Genomic DNA, 18345 nt, shown 5'->3' on the forward strand with positions numbered 1-18345 from the left:
CGAAGAGCCCGGATCTCAAACCCATTGAGCACGTCTGGGACCTGTTGGATCGGAGGGAGATGGCTAGGGCTATTTCCCCCAGAAATGTCCGGGAACTTGCAGGTGCCTTTGTGGAAGAGTGGGTAACATCTCACAGCAAGAACTGGCAAATCTGGTGCAGTCCATGAGGAGGAGATGCACTGCAGTACTTAATGCAGCTGGTGGCCACACCAGATACTGACAGTTACTTTTGATTTTGATCCCCCCTTTTTTCAGGGACACATTATTCCATTTCTGTTTGTCACATGTCTGTGGAACTTGTTCATTTTATGTTTCAGTTGTTGAATCTTGTTATGTTCATACAAATATTTACACATGTTAAGTTTACTGAAAATAAACACAGTTGACAGTGAGAGGACGTTTCTTTTTTTTGCTGAGATTAGAAACAAGTTATATTTTAGCACCTGGCTACACAGATGCTCGTTGATGTACACGAGCAATGTGGGTGCAATGATTGAATAACATGCATGTGTACATTTATTTTGCAACACGAGTGGTGTGGTCAGCATATCAGAAACAATGTGTTGGAAATTCCAAATTGTTTGCATAGTCACACACACAGCACTTACACACTTACCCCACCAGGCATGCTACCAGGGTTCTTTTCACAGTCCCCAGGTCCAGAACAGATTCAAGGAAACATACAGTACTATATAGAGCCATGAGTGCATGCAACTGCCTTCCATCTTATATAGCGCAAATGAACAGCAAACCTGCTTTCAAAAAACAAATAAAGAAATACCTCACGGCACAACGCCTCTCCCCCATGTGACCTACTTGCTGTGTTTATGTATTAAAACCTCTACAGGATCGGTGGGTCCCCTGCGGGACGGTTGAGCTAATGTAGGCTAATGCGATTACCATGAGGTTGTAAGTAACAAGAACATTTCCCAGGACATAGACATATCTGATATTGGCAGAAAGCTTAAATTGTTGTTCATCTAACTGCACTGTCCAAGTTACAGTAACTATTACAGTGAAATAATACGATGCTATTGTTTGAGGAGAGTGCACAGTTATGAACTTGAAAAGTTATGAATAAACCAATTAGGCACGTTTCGGCAGTCTTGATACAAATATTTTAATAGAAATGCAATGTTTCATTGGATCAGTCCAAAACTTTGCACATACACTGCTGCCATCTAGTGGCCAAAATCTAAATTGCACCTGGGCTGGAATAATACATTATGGCCTTTCTCTTGCATTCCAAAGATGATGGTACAAAAAAAAACTTTAAAAAACGCATGTTTTTTTCTTTGTATTATCTTTAACCAGATCTAATGTGTTATATTCTCCTACATTAATTTAACATTTCCACAAACTTCAATGTGTTTCCTTTCAAATGGTATCAAGAATGTGCATATCCTTACTTCAGGTCCTGAGCTACAGGCAGTTAGATTAGGGTATACCATTTCAGGCAAAAATGGGAAAAAGGGTCCGATCCTTCAGAGGTTTTTAAAGACAATTATTTCAATTTGGGATTTGCATTTCTGTCCATTTCACAAATTGACAAATTTAAAAAGAAACCGACCAAAACTGGAAGTAAGATGTGCATTCTCCATGGTAATAAAATATTAGGTCGACTTAACACATATTTCATTTAAAATGTCAAATACTCTCCCAAATGACGAAGAAGGAAGCTGTTGAAGGATGAAATCTACCCTGGAATTGTACCCCCAGCTACCTGAAAAAATAATAACGCCTCATACGACACTGACACGCAAGACATGTCAAGCTGCATTAGGGCTGATGGTGGTCAGAAGAGGTAAGGAGACTCATCTTAGACAGCTCTAATGTGGCGCCAAGTGCTCTGCTTAGTGTTAGTGTCTGGGATCATTCTGATCAATACACTTTGAGGAACCACAGGCCTGCTTTACCCTTTCCCTTTTAAACACTGAAACCATCTTGTACCAACAAGTCTTTTGATGATTGATGATGATTGATGATCTTAAAAAAGGTGTTCTTTTAAGTTCTATTTCAAGTTAAGCCTGAAAGCTGTGAACATTTGCAGAATCTGTGCACATTTGGGGAATATTGTGAGAGATAATATAACTACTGGGAATCCATCAATAATACCCTTTGTATTTCTTAGTTCTACAGTCTTAGTTTCATTTACGGAGAAAGAATGCTTCCAACACAGAAAGAACACAAGACCACAATGAACCGGGGTTCAAGAGAAAATAATATGACTGTCTGGATATGGAATCCAAAACCTCTTTAGAATAATCAAACTGAAAAAAATATACTGACCACAGAGACGGGAAAATCTGTGGTCTGCCTGAAAGTGACGGTCATTCACACAACCACAAGTAAACAAATACGGACTGGATCAGCTTCTCTCAAAAATCCCCCCGACCACCCTAACCTCCTAACCATACAGGAAGAAATATAATAAACGTTCCACTCTTCATTTCAAACTATAGTCCAGCCATGGTACTATCCGTAATTGTCCTAAATGAATGCTCCATATTAGAGCTACAATCTGGGATTGGATCAATGCCATCAGCATTCACACTAATTTGACTAATATGATTCAAATAGTGACAAAAGAAACCATTTTCTCCACAAGATAATTCATTTTCCGGCATTCTGTCAGAGTCAAATCATTATTCCTACAGAACGCCTGTGTGAGTTCTGACTCGCTCAATAATCTATACATCTCAGCCTCTTAATCGACTGTTACCTCTGCTCTGTGTGGTATTGTTCTGCTGAGACAACACACAGTAGTAGACAAAATAATGTTTATACTTATGATATGCCCTCAGGTGTCAATGTGACATAACTACATTGTAATGACGGTCCTCCTCCTCTTCATCCGAAGAGGAGGAGCAGGGATTGAACCAAGGTGCAGCGCGTTGAAATGACATGATGAATTTATTTAACAAGACAAAACGAACTATACTTGAAAATGATACAAAATAACAAAACGAAAGTAGACAGACCTGAACTACGAACTTACATACAACGTGAAGAACGAAATGAACAGGAACAGACTACATGAAATGAACAAACCGTATACAGTCCCGTATGGTGCAAACATAGACACAGACACAGGAGACAACCACCCACAAACCAACAGTGTGAATGCCCTACCTAAATATGACTCTTGATTAGAGGAAAATGCAAACCACCTGCCTCTAATCAAGAGCCATACCAGGCAAACCAAAACCAACATAGAAACGAATAACATAGACTGCCCACCCAAAACACATGCCCTGACCATAAACACATAAAAACAACATAAAACAGGTCAGGACTGTTACATACATTCGTGCCTGGTTAACAGAGCAGGCAGTAAACCAACAGAGATTTAATTTAACTGTGCAGAAAGCCACATACTGTATGTCATTTATCCAATATCAACATGACAGGACCATTTTCATGTCAATAAAAAAAAAAGGGTAGGCTGATACATCAGGTTTAAAGAACTTTAATCTGAGAAAAAGTACATTTAAAATGCATTTAAAACTCACCACCAGGCTTGTGTTTGTTCCTGATGGCTACCTCACACTTGCGTTTGGCTTTGAACAACAGGCCGATCTGTTCCTCTTTGGTGAGCACATCATCTGCCTCTACCTGCATGAAAAAAGGACAATGACACTGAGTTAGTAGACTGAGGAGCAATCGTTCCTCAATAAACACAATGGAAAAGTTTGTAACAAACATCAGATAGCAGAGCAGGGATGCGTTGTTGTGAAACCACATTTAATTTCCCATATCAATAAGCATTTTATGCTAGGTTGACAGCATTATTTTATGCGAGATTGACCCAAACAGTTTGTAACAAACATCAGATAGCAGAGCAGGAGGTTGTACACACACACACACACACCCCACCCTCATGCTGTATACAAACAAGCCTAGCCAACAGCAGTAGGTGGTAGACTTGTAGCATGTGTAATGTGTACATAGATGCAATACAACCCGATTATCAAAACCCCATCCCTCTCATTGTCCTAGTCTAAGAGTTTCCTAAAACACAAAAAAGCATTTTCTTTCACAGTACAATTAAGATGAACCAAATAAGAGGCATTTGGCCAACTGTGAGTCACGGTGGTTTAGGTAAACGTAAAGTCGGTTACATATTTTTATTCCTGTCTTAACTGCCCATGGAGGCAAGGGGTTCTAAAAGACCTTGCGGAATCTGTTTCTTGTCTAAACAGCATCAGTTTCGCTCTTAGTTTATAGACCCAGCTGGTACTCCTGTGATTTTAGCCACTCTGTGGCTGGTGTACCATTAAGCACTAATCAGATATGACCAAACCTTTTCCTCTTAGACCTCACAACATTTGCTCAACTTTCAAACAGTGCTGGAGACAGAGCCATAGTATCCCAGGTGGGGTTTTCCATTCAATGAAATGTCTGCACTTTAGAGATTACTACACTGACTACCCATACATCCAACCCTTACACACAAACACACACACACACTCAGAACTCAGACACATACACACTCAAAGGCTTTTCAATTATACTGTATACTATTTATTATACTGCGTGACCAATTCACTACCCAATATATATTTGTAAAAAAAAATATATACAGTCAAATTAGATAATTATTTTGTAAAGGCTCTGGAGCAACGAACCGCCCTTGCTGTCTCTCCAGGGCCGGTTCCCCTCTCTCCACTGGGATTCTCTGCCTCTAACCCTGTTACTGGGGCTGAGTCACTGGCTTGCTGGTGCTCTTTCATGCCGTCCCTAGGAGGGGTGCGTCACTTGAGTGGGTTGAGTTACTGACGTGAACTTCCTGTCTGGGTTGGCGCCCCCCCTTGGTTGTGCTGTGGTGGAGACCTTTGTGGGCTATACTCGGCCTTGTCTCAGGATTGTAAGTTGGTGGTTGAGGATATCCCTCTAGTGGTGTGGGGGCTGTGCTTTGGCAGAGTGGGTGGGGTTATATCCTTCCTGTTTGGCCCTGTCCGGGGGTTTCTTCGGATGGGGCCACAGTGTCTCCTGACCGCTCCTGTCTCAGCCTCCAGTATTTATGCTGCAGTAGTTTATGTGTCGGGGGGCTAGGGTCAGTTGGTTATACCTGGAATACTTCTCCTGTCTTATCCACTGTCCTGTGTGAATTTAAGTATGCTCTCTCTAATTCTCTCGTTCTCTCTTTCTCTCTGAGAACCTGAGCCCTAGGACCATACGTCAGGACTACCGGGCATGCTGACACCTTGCTGTCCCCAGTCCGCCCGGCCTTGCTGCTATTCCAGTTTCAACTGTTTCTGCCTGCGGTTACGAAACCCCTACCTGTCCCAGACCTGCTGTTTTCAACTCTTAATGATCGGCTATGAAAAGCCAACTGAGATTTATTCCTGATTATTATTTGACCATGCTTGTCATTTATGAACATTTTGAAAATCTTGGCTCTCTCTAATTTTCTCCTTCTCTCTTTCTCTCGGAGGACCTGAGCCCTAGGACCATACGTCGGGACTACCGGCCGTGGTGACTCCTTGCTGCCCCCAGTCCGCCTGGCCTTGCTGCTATTCCAGTTTCAACTCTTCTGCCTGCGGTTATGGAACCCCTACCTGTCCCAGACCTGCTGTTTTCAACTCTTAATGATCGGCTATGAAAAGCCAACTGAGATTTATTCCTGATTATTATTTGACCATGCTTGTCATTTATGAACATTTTGAAAATCTTGGCTCTCTCTAATTTTCTCCTTCTCTCTTTCTCTCGGAGGACCTGAGCCCTAGGACCATACGTCGGGACTACCGGCCGTGGTGACTCCTTGCTGCCCCCAGTCCGCCTGGCCTTGCTGCTATTCCAGTTTCAACTCTTCTGCCTGCGGTTATGGAACCCCTACCTGTCCCAGACCTGCTGTTTTCAACTCTTAATGATCGGCTATGAAAAGCCAACTGAGATTTATTCCTGATTATTATTTGACCATGCTTGTCATTTATGAACATTTTGAAAATCTTGGCTCTCTCTAATTTTCTCCTTCTCTCTTTCTTTCTCTCGGAGGACCTGGGCCCTAGGACCATGCGTCGGGACTGCCGCCTGTGGTGACTCCTTGCTGTCCCCAGTCCGCCTGGCCTTGCTGCTATTCCAGTTTCAGCTGTTCTGCCTGCGGTTATGGATCCGCCACCTGTCCCAGACCTGTTGTTTTTCAACTCTTAATGATCAGCTATGAAAAGCCAACTGAAAATTATTCATGATTATTATTTGACCATGCTTGTCACTTATGAACATTTTTGAACATCTTGGCATAGTTCTGTTATAATCTCCACCCGGCACAGCCAGAAGAGGACTGGCCACCCCTCATAGCCTGGTTCCTCTCTAGGTTTCTTCCTAGGTTTTGGCCTTTCTAGGGAGTTTTTCCTAGCCACCGTGCTTCTACACCTGCATTCTAGCTGTTTGGGGTTTTAGGCTGGGTTTCTGTACAGCACTTCGAGATATTATCTGATGTACGAAGGGCTATATAAAATAAAATTGATTGATTGATTGATAAATACAGTCCATTATTACATCATACTACCTCTTCTATTACTTATTTTTTACTTGATTCTTTTATTCTTATCAATAGCTAGGTTTCCATCCAATTTGCGACAGATTTTCATGCAAATACTCTAGAATCTGGATAAAGAAAATATGCACGTTTTCCCACCAGTGGTGTTTCCACCAAATTTGCTAATAAAAATCAGTGCGTGATGCAATGTAATTGAAAAATGTTATTTTTCGCTCAAGTTTTCATGTACCGAATAAAAATCAAGTTCAATATGTTTCCATCGCATTTTCAACTCCACGGATAGTTTTGTCACAAAAACGGTTGTGTTAAATAGTGAATGTGCCTACTCTGGTCTTGGCACGTGTACTCTAGCTAACAGCTCGCAGATACAGTGCTGGTAGACTGTGCGGGTATAGTCTACATGGTGAGATTATTATGGATTATAGCGAGAACATTTTGTATTTGTCAAATGGCTGTCAAGCATCGGCCATCATGTCGATATCTTTTAGAAAGGTGCATCAAGATCACAGTGCACTTTCACCACCCTGTGAAGTTCATCATAACTTATTTCATCTGTAGCCTAATAAACTGCATAGTTTCCATAGTCGTACTGGGAGGACCACACACCATATCGTGTTACTCCAAGTTTACTTTGATATGATGGTGATTATATCAATATTTGCACATAAATGCGTTTCCGCCGCCATTTCTCACATAATTAATTTTAGACGCAAAAAGATCAGATCGGCAATTATAAAATTGTACCGAAACTTCCTGTTTCCATCACAGCTGTCGTAAAAAAAAACATGTTTTATACGGTATGACTTCGCTCGCAGAAAAACTGTGCATGGAAATGTGGCTATTGATCAATGTACTGCATTGTTGAGGGAGCTAGCACATAAGCATTTCACTGCACCTTTTACACCTGCTGTAAAATGTGTATGTGACGAATAATTAGATTTAATAGGTGCCTTTGGCTGGACGCTGAGTGCTGGGATCAGTAAGCATCGGTAACAAATATTGTTCTATTGACTTTGACAAGTGTCCTCTTTGGCATTCGTGACAATACATTTCATATGCTTGCTTCCCAGCAGGCATCTTTCCAACTGTTTGAAAACTTATGGTTGAAAATCCCGTACACTTAAAAATCCCGTACACTTATCCCGAACCCAAACCTGCTGCGCGCGTGCGCTATCTTGCATAAATGTATTTTGTCCCCCTACACCAAACGTGATCAGGACACACAGGTTAAAATAGCAAAACAAACTCTGAACCAATTACATTAATTTGGGGACAGGTCGAGAAGAATTAAACATGTATGCCAATTTAGCTAGTTAGCTTGCACTTGCTAGCTGATTTGTCCTATTTAGCTAGCTTGCTGTTGCTAGCTAATTTGTCCTGGGATATAAACATTGAGTTGTTATTTTACCTGAAATGCACAAGCTCCTCTACTTCGCCAATTAATCCACACATAAAATGGGCAACCGAATCGTTTCTAGTAATCTCTCCTCCTTCCAGGTTTTTTCATCTTTTAACTTATATGGTGATTGTCTTCTAAAATTTCATAGTATTACCACAACTACCGGCAAAACAGTTCGTCTTTCAGTCACCCACGTGGGTATAACCAATGAGATGGCACGTGGGTACCTGGTTCTATAAACTAATGAGGAAATGGGAGAGGCAGGACTTTCAGCGAGATCTGCGTCAGAAATAGAAATTACTTCTATTTTAGCCCTTGGCAACGCAGACGCTCATTGACTCGCGTGAGCAGTGTGGGTGCAATAATTGAATAACATGGATTTCTAAATGTATTTTGCGTCGCTCGCGTACGCGACGTTTCCGGTCAGTATGCAAAAAATTCACATTTTGTCCACTACATCACCACGTGCTGATATTTATCCGCATCAAGTTCGTTTGGAAATTTGCATACTTACACCAAAATATGTTGCCAATTTGATGGAAACCTAGCTACTGTGACTAAAGAAGTGATAAAACGTTCATCCCTCAGCCAGTGTCAGACTCTCAGCATGTGGTACTGTATGTCAGCGTAGGTCGTACACAGATATCGATATAAACCCCAAAAAGCTGGTATGCTCCAATGTGCCACCAAGTTGACCCAAAGGAGACATTTGACTTAATGTAGGCCTACTCCCAGGAGAAAGTGAACTTGAGTCTTAGTTTTTTAAATGAATAATAGGTATCAGAGTGCAGTCTATAATGCCTACTCCGGTTGTCTGTATATCTAAACAACAGATTGTGACTTCAATCTACCTTATATCATTAGGGAAATAAGATATGGGAGTTTTGTCTCTGAAGCCATGTGATTCAGGGGATATAATATTACATGACAAATACCAGGCCCTCTGCACTGCAGCACTTGAAACCCTAATGCTTGATCCATCAATATTTTCACTAGTTTAAGGCTTGAAATAAGGATGTCCATTTTGAGAGCTGAATGGGGTTATAGAGTAAAGAAGACATTTATGGCCTAAGACGGTAAACAACCACAGATGGAACAACATTTCACCACACAGCGACAAGGATAGATACAACCTGTTTACTGTACTGGCTATGCCAATATAGAATATTCCACAGGTCTATTCCAAAGAAGCGAAGATCATTTTCACATCTAAATCACTGCTGACTTATGTTACTTTATGCAGGGGTAATGCCAGTGACAGGCCAGAAAAACAACAAAACTGAGCTTGCTGACGTCAGCCCTTGAAAAGACTGGTGTCTTCGTTCCGAATCTAAAGATGGCATATTCAGAAAATAATTATGTTTGACATTAAGTAGCCATCTGAGGTCTTTAAAGAAACTATGCAAGGAAGTTGAAGAACAAAGATCTTAAACATAACTGTATAGACCATTTTTACTTTGCAATTTGATTCTGCAGGTAAGAGAGAGGGCAGTGTTTTACCTTAGTTTCATGCAATGTGTTTTTAAGGCTTCCTGCTAGAAAACAGCTTTTTTAATCGAAATATATATATATATATTTTTTTATCTAAGTCTGCCCCTGAACTACAAATGACAGTTTGATAAATACCTTCAAGCCAGGAATTGATGGGGATTTGTCACCTTTAAAATGTTGTCTCTATATAATGGATAAATAAAGCTATATTCTACTGTAAACCTTGACCTTTCTGGTATGGCTTAGTTTTGTGACCCTGTTGCATGGAAGAGTAATTGGGGTTACATTTGAGGCTGTGGTTTAAGACAGAAAGAGAATGAGAGGCCCCCAGGTATAATGGAATTGCCCGCAGACTTCAGACAATATTTTACAAGAAGACAGTGCAGCTGATTTGGTAAAGAAGAAATAATCCCTCTTTATAATGTCAAGATATCATGACATATCAATTCAGATTAGAGCCATCCTTTAGAGGAGTATCTTGGGTAATAAGCCTGTGCCTTACGATAGTTTTCAAAAACTGTTCCTTCTCCACTGGCCAGGCTCCAAACCACCAAAACAAACATAACTCTAACAGGGAGAAAGAAGCTTTGCACATTCTTAGTTATCTGAATTTAATATATATTTTTTTAAATACAGTGTTATTTTTGTTAAATATTTTTGACAGCGTGCCAAAAAGAAAATTAGGAAAGTACACACCATATAAATATGAGTTTTCATCATTGGTCCTCTAAATACAAACACTACTTGAATGAACAGACTCAAGAAAATTAATTAAATAAAATCTATTTTCAAGGAACTGTGCAGACCAATATTGAGTTTGCTGCATATAGACTGAAGGGACAAGCCCATTGAAACAGTCAGTGTCGTACCACTATGGCTATTGCCTGTTGATGAATATACAGTACAATTGGATCCACTCTTGCTTTATTAAGTTTATAAACTAAATAAAACTGCACCCATTTACCGCTCACTCAAAGTTGTCATCAATGCTGTTTGAGTAACATGAGAGAATAGATTTGGTTTCTGTTGAAATATTGCGTAAAGTAAAGATTGATTATTTTAGTTTTGTTGCAAATGCACATATACAGTGCATTCGGAAAGTATTCAGACCCCTTTACTTTTTCCACATTTTGTTACGCTACAGCCTTATTCTAAAATGTATTAAATTGTTTTTCCCCCTCAATCTACACACAATACCCAATAATGACAGAGCAAAAACAGTTTAGAATTTCTTGCAAATGTATTAAAAATAAAAACGGAAATATCAAATTTACATACAAGTATTCAGACCCTTTGCTATGAGACTCAAAATTGAGCTCAGGTGCATCCTGTTTCCATTGATCATCCTTGAGACGTTTATATAACTTGATTGGAGTCCACCTGTGGTAAATTCAATTGAATGGACACGATTTGGAAACGCACACACCTGTCTATATAAGGTCCCACAGTTGACAGTGCATGTCAGAGCAAAAACCAAGCCATCTGAAACTAGGCACAATCCTGTCTCGGATCTCTACAGACACTTACTTAAGTGTCTGTAGAGATCCAAGACAGGATTGTGCCTAGTTTCAGATCTGGGGAAGGGTTCCAAATAAATTCTGCAGCATTGAAGGTCCCCAAGAACAAAGTGGCCTCCATCATTCTTAAATGGAAGAAGTTTGGAACCACCAAGTCTCTTTCAAGAGCTGGACACCCGGCCAAATTGAGCAATCAGGGGAGAAGGGCCTTGGTCAGGGAGGTGACCAAAAACCCGATGGTTACTCTGACAGAGCTCCATAGTTCCTCTGTGTGTCACGTTCCTGACCGGTTTTCTGTTATTTTGTATGTGTTTGACGGTCACGGCGTGAGTTTGGGTGGGTAGTCTATGTTATGTGTTTCTATGTTTGTTTAAGGGTGACCTGATATGGCTCTCAATTAGAGGCAGGTGGTTTTCATTTCCTCTGATTGAGAGTCATATTAAGGTAGGTGTTTTCACATTGTTTGTGTTGGGTGGTTGTCTCCTGTGTCTGTGTCTATGTACGTTGCGCCACACGGGACTGTTTTCGGTTTGTTTGTTCGTTTGTTCGGTTTATGTAGTCTGTTCCTGTTTCATGCGTTCTTCGTGTCATGTAAGTTCTTATGTTCAGGTGCGTCTACGTCGTTTGTTGTTTTGTAGTTTGTTAAAGTGTTTTCGTGTTTTTTCGTCTTTAATTTAATAAATCATGTTATATCAAGAAGCTGCATTTTGGTTCAATCCCTGCTCCTCCTCTTCGGATGAAGAGGAGGAGGAACGCCGTTACACTGTGGAGATGAGAGAACCTTCCAGAAGGACAACCATCTCTGCAGCACTCCACCAATCAGGCCTTTATGGTAGAGTGGACAGACGGAAGCCACTCCTCAGTAAAATGCAGATGACAGCCCACTTGGAGTTTGCCAAAAGGCACCTAAAGGACTCTCAGACCATGAGAAATGAGATTCTCGGGTCTGATGAAACCAAAATTGAAATCTTTGGCCTGAATGCCAAGCATCACGTCTGAAGGAAACCTGGCACCATCCCTAAGGGGAAACATGGTGGTGGCAGCATCATGCTGCAGGGATGTTTTTCAGCTGCATGGACTGGGAGACTAGTCAGGTTTGGGAGAAAGATTAACTGAGCAAGGTATAGAGAGATCCTTGATGAAAACTGACTCCAGAGCACTTAGGAATTCAGACTGGGGTTAAGGTTCACCTTCCAACATGACAACGACCCTAAGCACACAGCCAAGACAACTCAGGAGTGGCGTCGGTACAAGTCCCTGAATTTCCTTGAGTGGCCCAGCCAGAGCCCGGACTTGAACCGGATCAAACATCTCTGGAGAGACCTAAAAATAACTCTGCAGTGACGCTCCCCATGCAACCTGACAGAGCTTGAGAGAATCTGCAGGGAAGAATACAGGTGTGCCAAGCATGTAGCATCATACCCAAGAAGACTCAAGGCTGAAATGTCTGCCAAAGGTGATTCAACAAAGTACTGAGTAAAGGGTCTGAATACTTATGTAAATGTCATATTTCGTGTTTTTGCTTTGGTCATACATTTAATCCATTTCAGAAAAAGTCTAACATAACAAAATGTGGAAAAAGTCAAAGGGTCTGAGTGATGACAAGAGTGCAAAAAGAATGAGTTGAGCTTAGAGTGGAGACAGTGGGTTCCACTACATTACCCATAGTCTTGATTATAGACGAATACTCTTCTACAATGGCATTAAGCATTTTCTCAAATCGTTCCCTCTGTATATTTGTGACTAAAATGCTGAAAGTGGAAGTTTTCCCATCCAAAAACTGAACAACAATGCCTGTATGTGTTCCAAGATTATTAAACGAACATGTATAAATTCTAAATAAAAAAAACAGACAAGTAAGTCGTTACTGAAATCATGTTTTCCACAAATTAAAAAATCAGCAAATTCTGAACACTTACAGTTGAAGTCTGAAGTTTACATACACTTTAGCCAAATGGATTTAAACTCAGTTTTTCACAATTCCTGACATTTAATCCTAGTAAAAAAAAACTGTCTTAAGTCAGTTAGGATCACCACTTTATTTAAGAATGTGAAATGTCAGAATAATAGTAGAGAGAATGATTTATTTCAGCTTTAATTTTTTTAATCACATTTCCAGTGGGTCAAAAGTTTACACTCAATTAGTATTTGGTAGCATTTCCTTTAAATTGTTTAACTTGGGTCAAACGTTTCTGGTAGCCTTCCACAAGCTTCCCACAATAAGTTGGGGGAATTTTGGCCCATTCCTCCTGACAGAGCTGGTGTAACTGAGTCAGGTTTGTAGGCCTCTTTGCTCGCACACACTTTTTTCAGTTCTGCCCACACATTTTCTATGGGATTGAGGTCAGGGCTTGTGATGGCCACTCCAATATCTTGACTTTGTTGTCCTTAAGCCATTTTGCCACAACTTTGGAAGTATGCTTGGGGTCATTGTCCATTTGGAAGAGCCATTTGCGACCAAGCTTTAACCTCCTGACTGATGTCTTGAGATGTTGCTTCAATATATCCACATAATTTTCCTTCCTCATAACGCCATCTATTTTGTTTAGTTCACCAGTCCCTCCTGCAGCAAAGCACACCCACAACATGATGCTGCTACCCCTGTGCTTCACGGTTGGGATGGTGTTCTTTGGCTTGCAAGCCTCCCCCCTTTCACTCCAAACATAACAATGGTCATTCTCTAGGAGATAGAACAAGTCTCCTTCCTGAGCGGTATGGCGGCTGCGCGGTCGCATGGTGTTTATACTTGCGTACTATTGTCTGTACAGATGAACGTGGTACCTTCAGGTGTTTGGAAATTGCTCCCAAGGATGAACCAGACTTGTGGAGGTCTACAATTTCTTTTGATTTTCCCATGATGTCAAGCAAAGGGGCACTGAGTTTGAAGGTAGGCCTTGAAATACATCCACAGGTACACCTCCAATTAACTCAAATTATGTCAGTTAGCCTATCAGAATCTTCTAAAGCCATGACATCATTTTCTGGAATTTTCTAAGCTGTTTAAAGGCACAGTCAACTTAGTGTATATAAACTTCTGACCCACTGGAATTGTGATACAGTGAATTATAAGTGAAATAATCTGTCTGTAAACAATTGTTGGAAAAATCACTTGTGTCATGCATAAAGTAGACATCCCAACCAACTTGCCAAAACTATAGTTTGTTAACAAGAAATTTGTGGAGTGGTTGAAAAACGAGTTTTAATGACTCCAACTTAAGTGTATTTAAACTTCCGACTTCAACTGTATGTGGATGGACATGCATTTAATACATTAACCTTAACCTGGGATGGTTAAGATTTAGAAAGTTGAAAGTGAGAGATACAATAGCCTACTGCAGACAAATATGCCACAAGCTGTGTCAAATGTTCATGATGTGTATTTTTGGCCAGTTGTGGGGTTGGGGTTTTCAAATGTGAAGACAGTGTTAAATGCATGTATTGCTTGTAAGAATAATGCTTGTTTTCTTGTGAAAGAAAATCTGCTCCCCTAAACCTTAAATTGTTAAGAATAAAGGTTGATAGCGGCTTCCTCATTCTGAAGATTTCGAGTATCCATTGTGCTTTCTGCTCAGCTATAGGTGTGAATAACCGACATCCCAACATACACAAGGGAATGTTTTTATATCTCACTGTTGCTTTTCATTTCATGGCAAATTACACTTGATGGATTTTCAAAAACGTAGGTCATTTAGGGATAAGTCCAGCCACCAAACCATTAAATCATTTTTAATGCTGGGGGAGAAAAAGGCAAACACTGTATATTATTGACACAAAAGTCCTATGTCCACTTTCAGACGTCCAACTCCAGTTTCTGTGATTTGCCTGTCAACACCAAACTCCTGATCAGTAGGCGTTTTGATTGAAAACGTGCTTCAGATCAATTTCCTGAATGTTTAAGTAGTCTAGTAATAATCCTCCTTCTGTTGGTTAGTAAATAACGGAGGATGGGATTCTTGGTTTAACGTAAAGTGAGACTTTCCGCTCCAGATCACACTTCGTCACATAGATGATAAATAATATACAGATAATATTTACCCTGTTGCACCCGTAAAGCGCCTGAATTATGGGAATACAGGTATATGTTTGTTTTTTGTACTTGTTTTGGTCATTTGCCCTTCTTTACACCAGAGGCTTACATTTCCTTCCTTGTTGTTGGCTTATTTTCAAACTGCGATCCCAAGGGCTTTTTCGACTTTCCCTCCACACTTAAAAAAAAAAAAAGAAAAAAAAAGAGGGATCTTGTAAATTATAGCTCCGCTGAATCTTGTTTTTAATGGCCTGTCCACTATCTGGGAAAAAAACATGAATATGTTACTTTTGACATATTGCACCGCATGAATGTTTTAGCGTACGCGAGTTCCTGGATATTATAAACTCTATGAGTCAGTGCCACTCCTCTTCAACTGTGCCATTTGCATTTGATGATAAAAACCACAGACCACAAAACTGGTTGTCCTTTGGAAATGCTCTGCAAACCACACTCTGACTTAAAGCAGCATTCAGCTCCTAATTATACCCTGGCTTGGCCAGATATGCCTGAAGAACAGCACTTTTGTCCCTGATGGAAACATTGTGTGTGCTGCAGCAGAGCCTTGCATATCATGGGACCATGGGACCAGAAGAGGTCTGTCTATGTGTGTTGTTGTCTCTAATTGGAAATTGAGCATTTATTTTTATACAAGTTATATAAGTCCTTTGCCTTTAATACAGAGCGTGCATGAGTTCTGTCTCGCTGTCACTAAAGCAATACCAGCCAGGATGACAGCATTTTCATTTTCATCAAAAGCTTAAACTACTAATGGTTATATAACACTTAAAGACACCAGACATTTCATAATATCCTAATGGGCATTTCAGATATGACTAACATGGGGAGGGATGGATGGAGGTTGGAGGTGGCCAGCATGACAATAGGTTATATTTACATGCATCTAGGGAATGCAGTATATGCAAAGTATGTTGTTAAGGGAAGTGGTTCTTTTGACATACACATGCCAGATTATCTAGATTATGGATTAAATATGTTATTTTTTTAAATTCTCCTAAGAGGTTTCTATTTTGAGATACTGCAACAGAACCTGTTCGTTTTACTCTTGATACTGCGACACTTTAATCAAATCAAATGTTATTGGTCACATACACGTGTTTAGCAGATGTTATTGCGGGTGTAGCGAAATGCTTGTGTTTTTAGCTCCAACAGTGCAGTAATAACTAACAAGTAATATCTATCAATTTCACAACAATACACACAAATCTAAGTAGAGGAATGGAATTAAGAATATATAAATATTTGGATGAGCAATGTCAGAGCGGCATAGACTAAGATACAGTAGAAGAGAATAACATATATTTTCAGATCATACATCTGAGTGTAACATCTGATAAAAATTAGACACAGTAACCTGTCAACTCATAAGGCAACCTTCAAATTACATTGTTCATACAGGTTAGTGTGTTATCTATTCCATGCAAATATTCATTATTTAAAAATCATGAACACTGTGTGAAAGATACATTTAAAAAATAAAGAAAACGCTAGACTCCATTACTATGCAATTAAGCAAATGTGATGTTGATTCTGAAATAAGTATAGTGTTAATACATAAGTATGAGAGCAACTTAGTGGAAAGTTTTACAGATGTATATGATGTACATTGTAGAGCCTACTGTATCGTTCACCGTTGTATCATTTCTAGTGTTGGGGTAATGGGTTACAAAAGTAACGCATTATGTAATCAGATCACTTTTATGAGTAGTTGAGTAAAGTAATGTGTGACTTTTTCAAATTGGGTAATATTATTAGTTACTTTCTCAAACAACGTGTGCGTTACTTTCAGAATCGTATCACTACCGGGCGCGTGTTAACATGATCCGATCTCGACTTGCTTCCTCATTTAGTTTTTGAGCGAGCGGAAGAAGGCTCTTTGGGGAAATGTTATGATACTGTAGCTGCAGTCCATAGAAACATATAGAGGGCGCACTTCTAATCTTTGCCATTGATCGCTTCTCTGACAGCAAAGCCCATAGAGAGAATTTCCCGTCTAGTGGTATGTACAGTATATACATCTTAATGGGTCCGTGTATTTGCGGTCTATAACCAGAACTAACGGTTTGAGAGAAGACTGAGTGAAAAGATAGGACATCTGTACAGATGTTTAGCTTACAGTATACACTGAGTGTACAAAATATAAAGAACACCTGCTCTTTCCATGAGACTGACCAGGTGAAAGCTATTATCCCTTATTGATGTCACTTGTAAAGAAAATAGTCGATATCCGCGCCCCGCGGGAATCTAATCCCAAAGAAAGCAGTCAATTTAAGCTAGAGATATCAGTTTTATGGCATTGGATGCATCTCAATCCACCCCATCAGCCAATGTCGCACTTCCGCATCTGCAGTGAAAGGTGACAGAGCTAGAGCGGTGTTTGTCAGACCATGAGACAGCCTGAATATCGGTCTGCTCACATAATCGTCTGTAGCGTCCGAATAGTTTTAAAAACGAACTATAATGCACACAGGCACACAGGCCTCACAAGACATGTCCCACGGTACCAGTTGAAAAACATTTATGGAAGTGTGTATGGAGACCATTTACTGACAAAAATAAAAGGGTTAAACACATGTAAAAAATCTTTCTTATATCTCTCATATATAGAACAGACACTTCAGAACAAACTTCCTTTTTCATTTTTTGGGGGACTATCTGTTGTTCCATGTAGTGAATCTATTATTCAATGCGTTTGTAACGGCTAATAGCAGTAAGGCCCGAAAAAAAAAACATTTTTAGATTTACACTACATCGCAAAAAAATATGTGCGCGCCTGCTCGTCAAACAACTCATTCCAAAATCATGGGCAATAATATGGAGTTGGTCCTCCCTTTGCTGCTATAACAGCCTCCACTCTTCTGGGAAGGCTTTCAACTAGATGTTGGAACATTGCTGCGGGGACTTGCTTCCATTCAGCCACAAGAGCATTAGAGGTCAGTCACTGATTTGGGAAACCCATTTCATGAAGCTCCCGATGAACAGTTCTTGTGCTGACATTTTGTGCTGAAATTACTTCCAGAGGCAGTTTGGAACTGACGATTTTTACACGCTATGCACTTCAGCACTCAGTGGCCCCGTTCTGTTAGCTTGTGTGGCTTACCACTTCACAGCTGAGCCGTTGTTGCTCCTAGACATTTCCACTTCACAATAACAGGACTTACAATTGACTGGGGCAGCTCTAGCAGGGCAGAAATTTCACAGACTGACTTGTTGGAAAGGCTGTGACCTTCTAAAAACAAATCCATATAACTTAGTAGAACCCCCCCACCCCGGCTTAGACAAGGCTTAGAATGTTATCAGTTAAATCCACTTCAATTCGTGTAGAGGAAACAGGTTAAAGAAAGATTTTTCTTGAGTTTTGAGACATGGATTGTATATGTGTGCCATT

General features: G+C 40.2%; 1 protein-coding gene across 1 annotated transcript in view; it reads right to left on the reverse strand.

Annotated features, from left to right (window-relative positions):
* The window catches only part of pth1r (parathyroid hormone 1 receptor), a gene marked incomplete at its 5' end in the record, with an annotated part of 94403 nt that overhangs the window by 44277 nt on the left and 31781 nt on the right, over positions 1–18345 (reverse strand). Inside the window, one exon of the mRNA XM_055884190.1 lies at positions 3513–3615. Coding sequence (XP_055740165.1) covers positions 3513–3615 — 103 coding nt within the window. The remainder of the gene's footprint in view (positions 1–3512; positions 3616–18345) is intronic.

The sequence above is a fragment of the Salvelinus fontinalis genome, chromosome 26 (assembly GCF_029448725.1).
Source record: "Salvelinus fontinalis isolate EN_2023a chromosome 26, ASM2944872v1, whole genome shotgun sequence".
NCBI lineage: Eukaryota > Metazoa > Chordata > Actinopteri > Salmoniformes > Salmonidae > Salvelinus > Salvelinus fontinalis.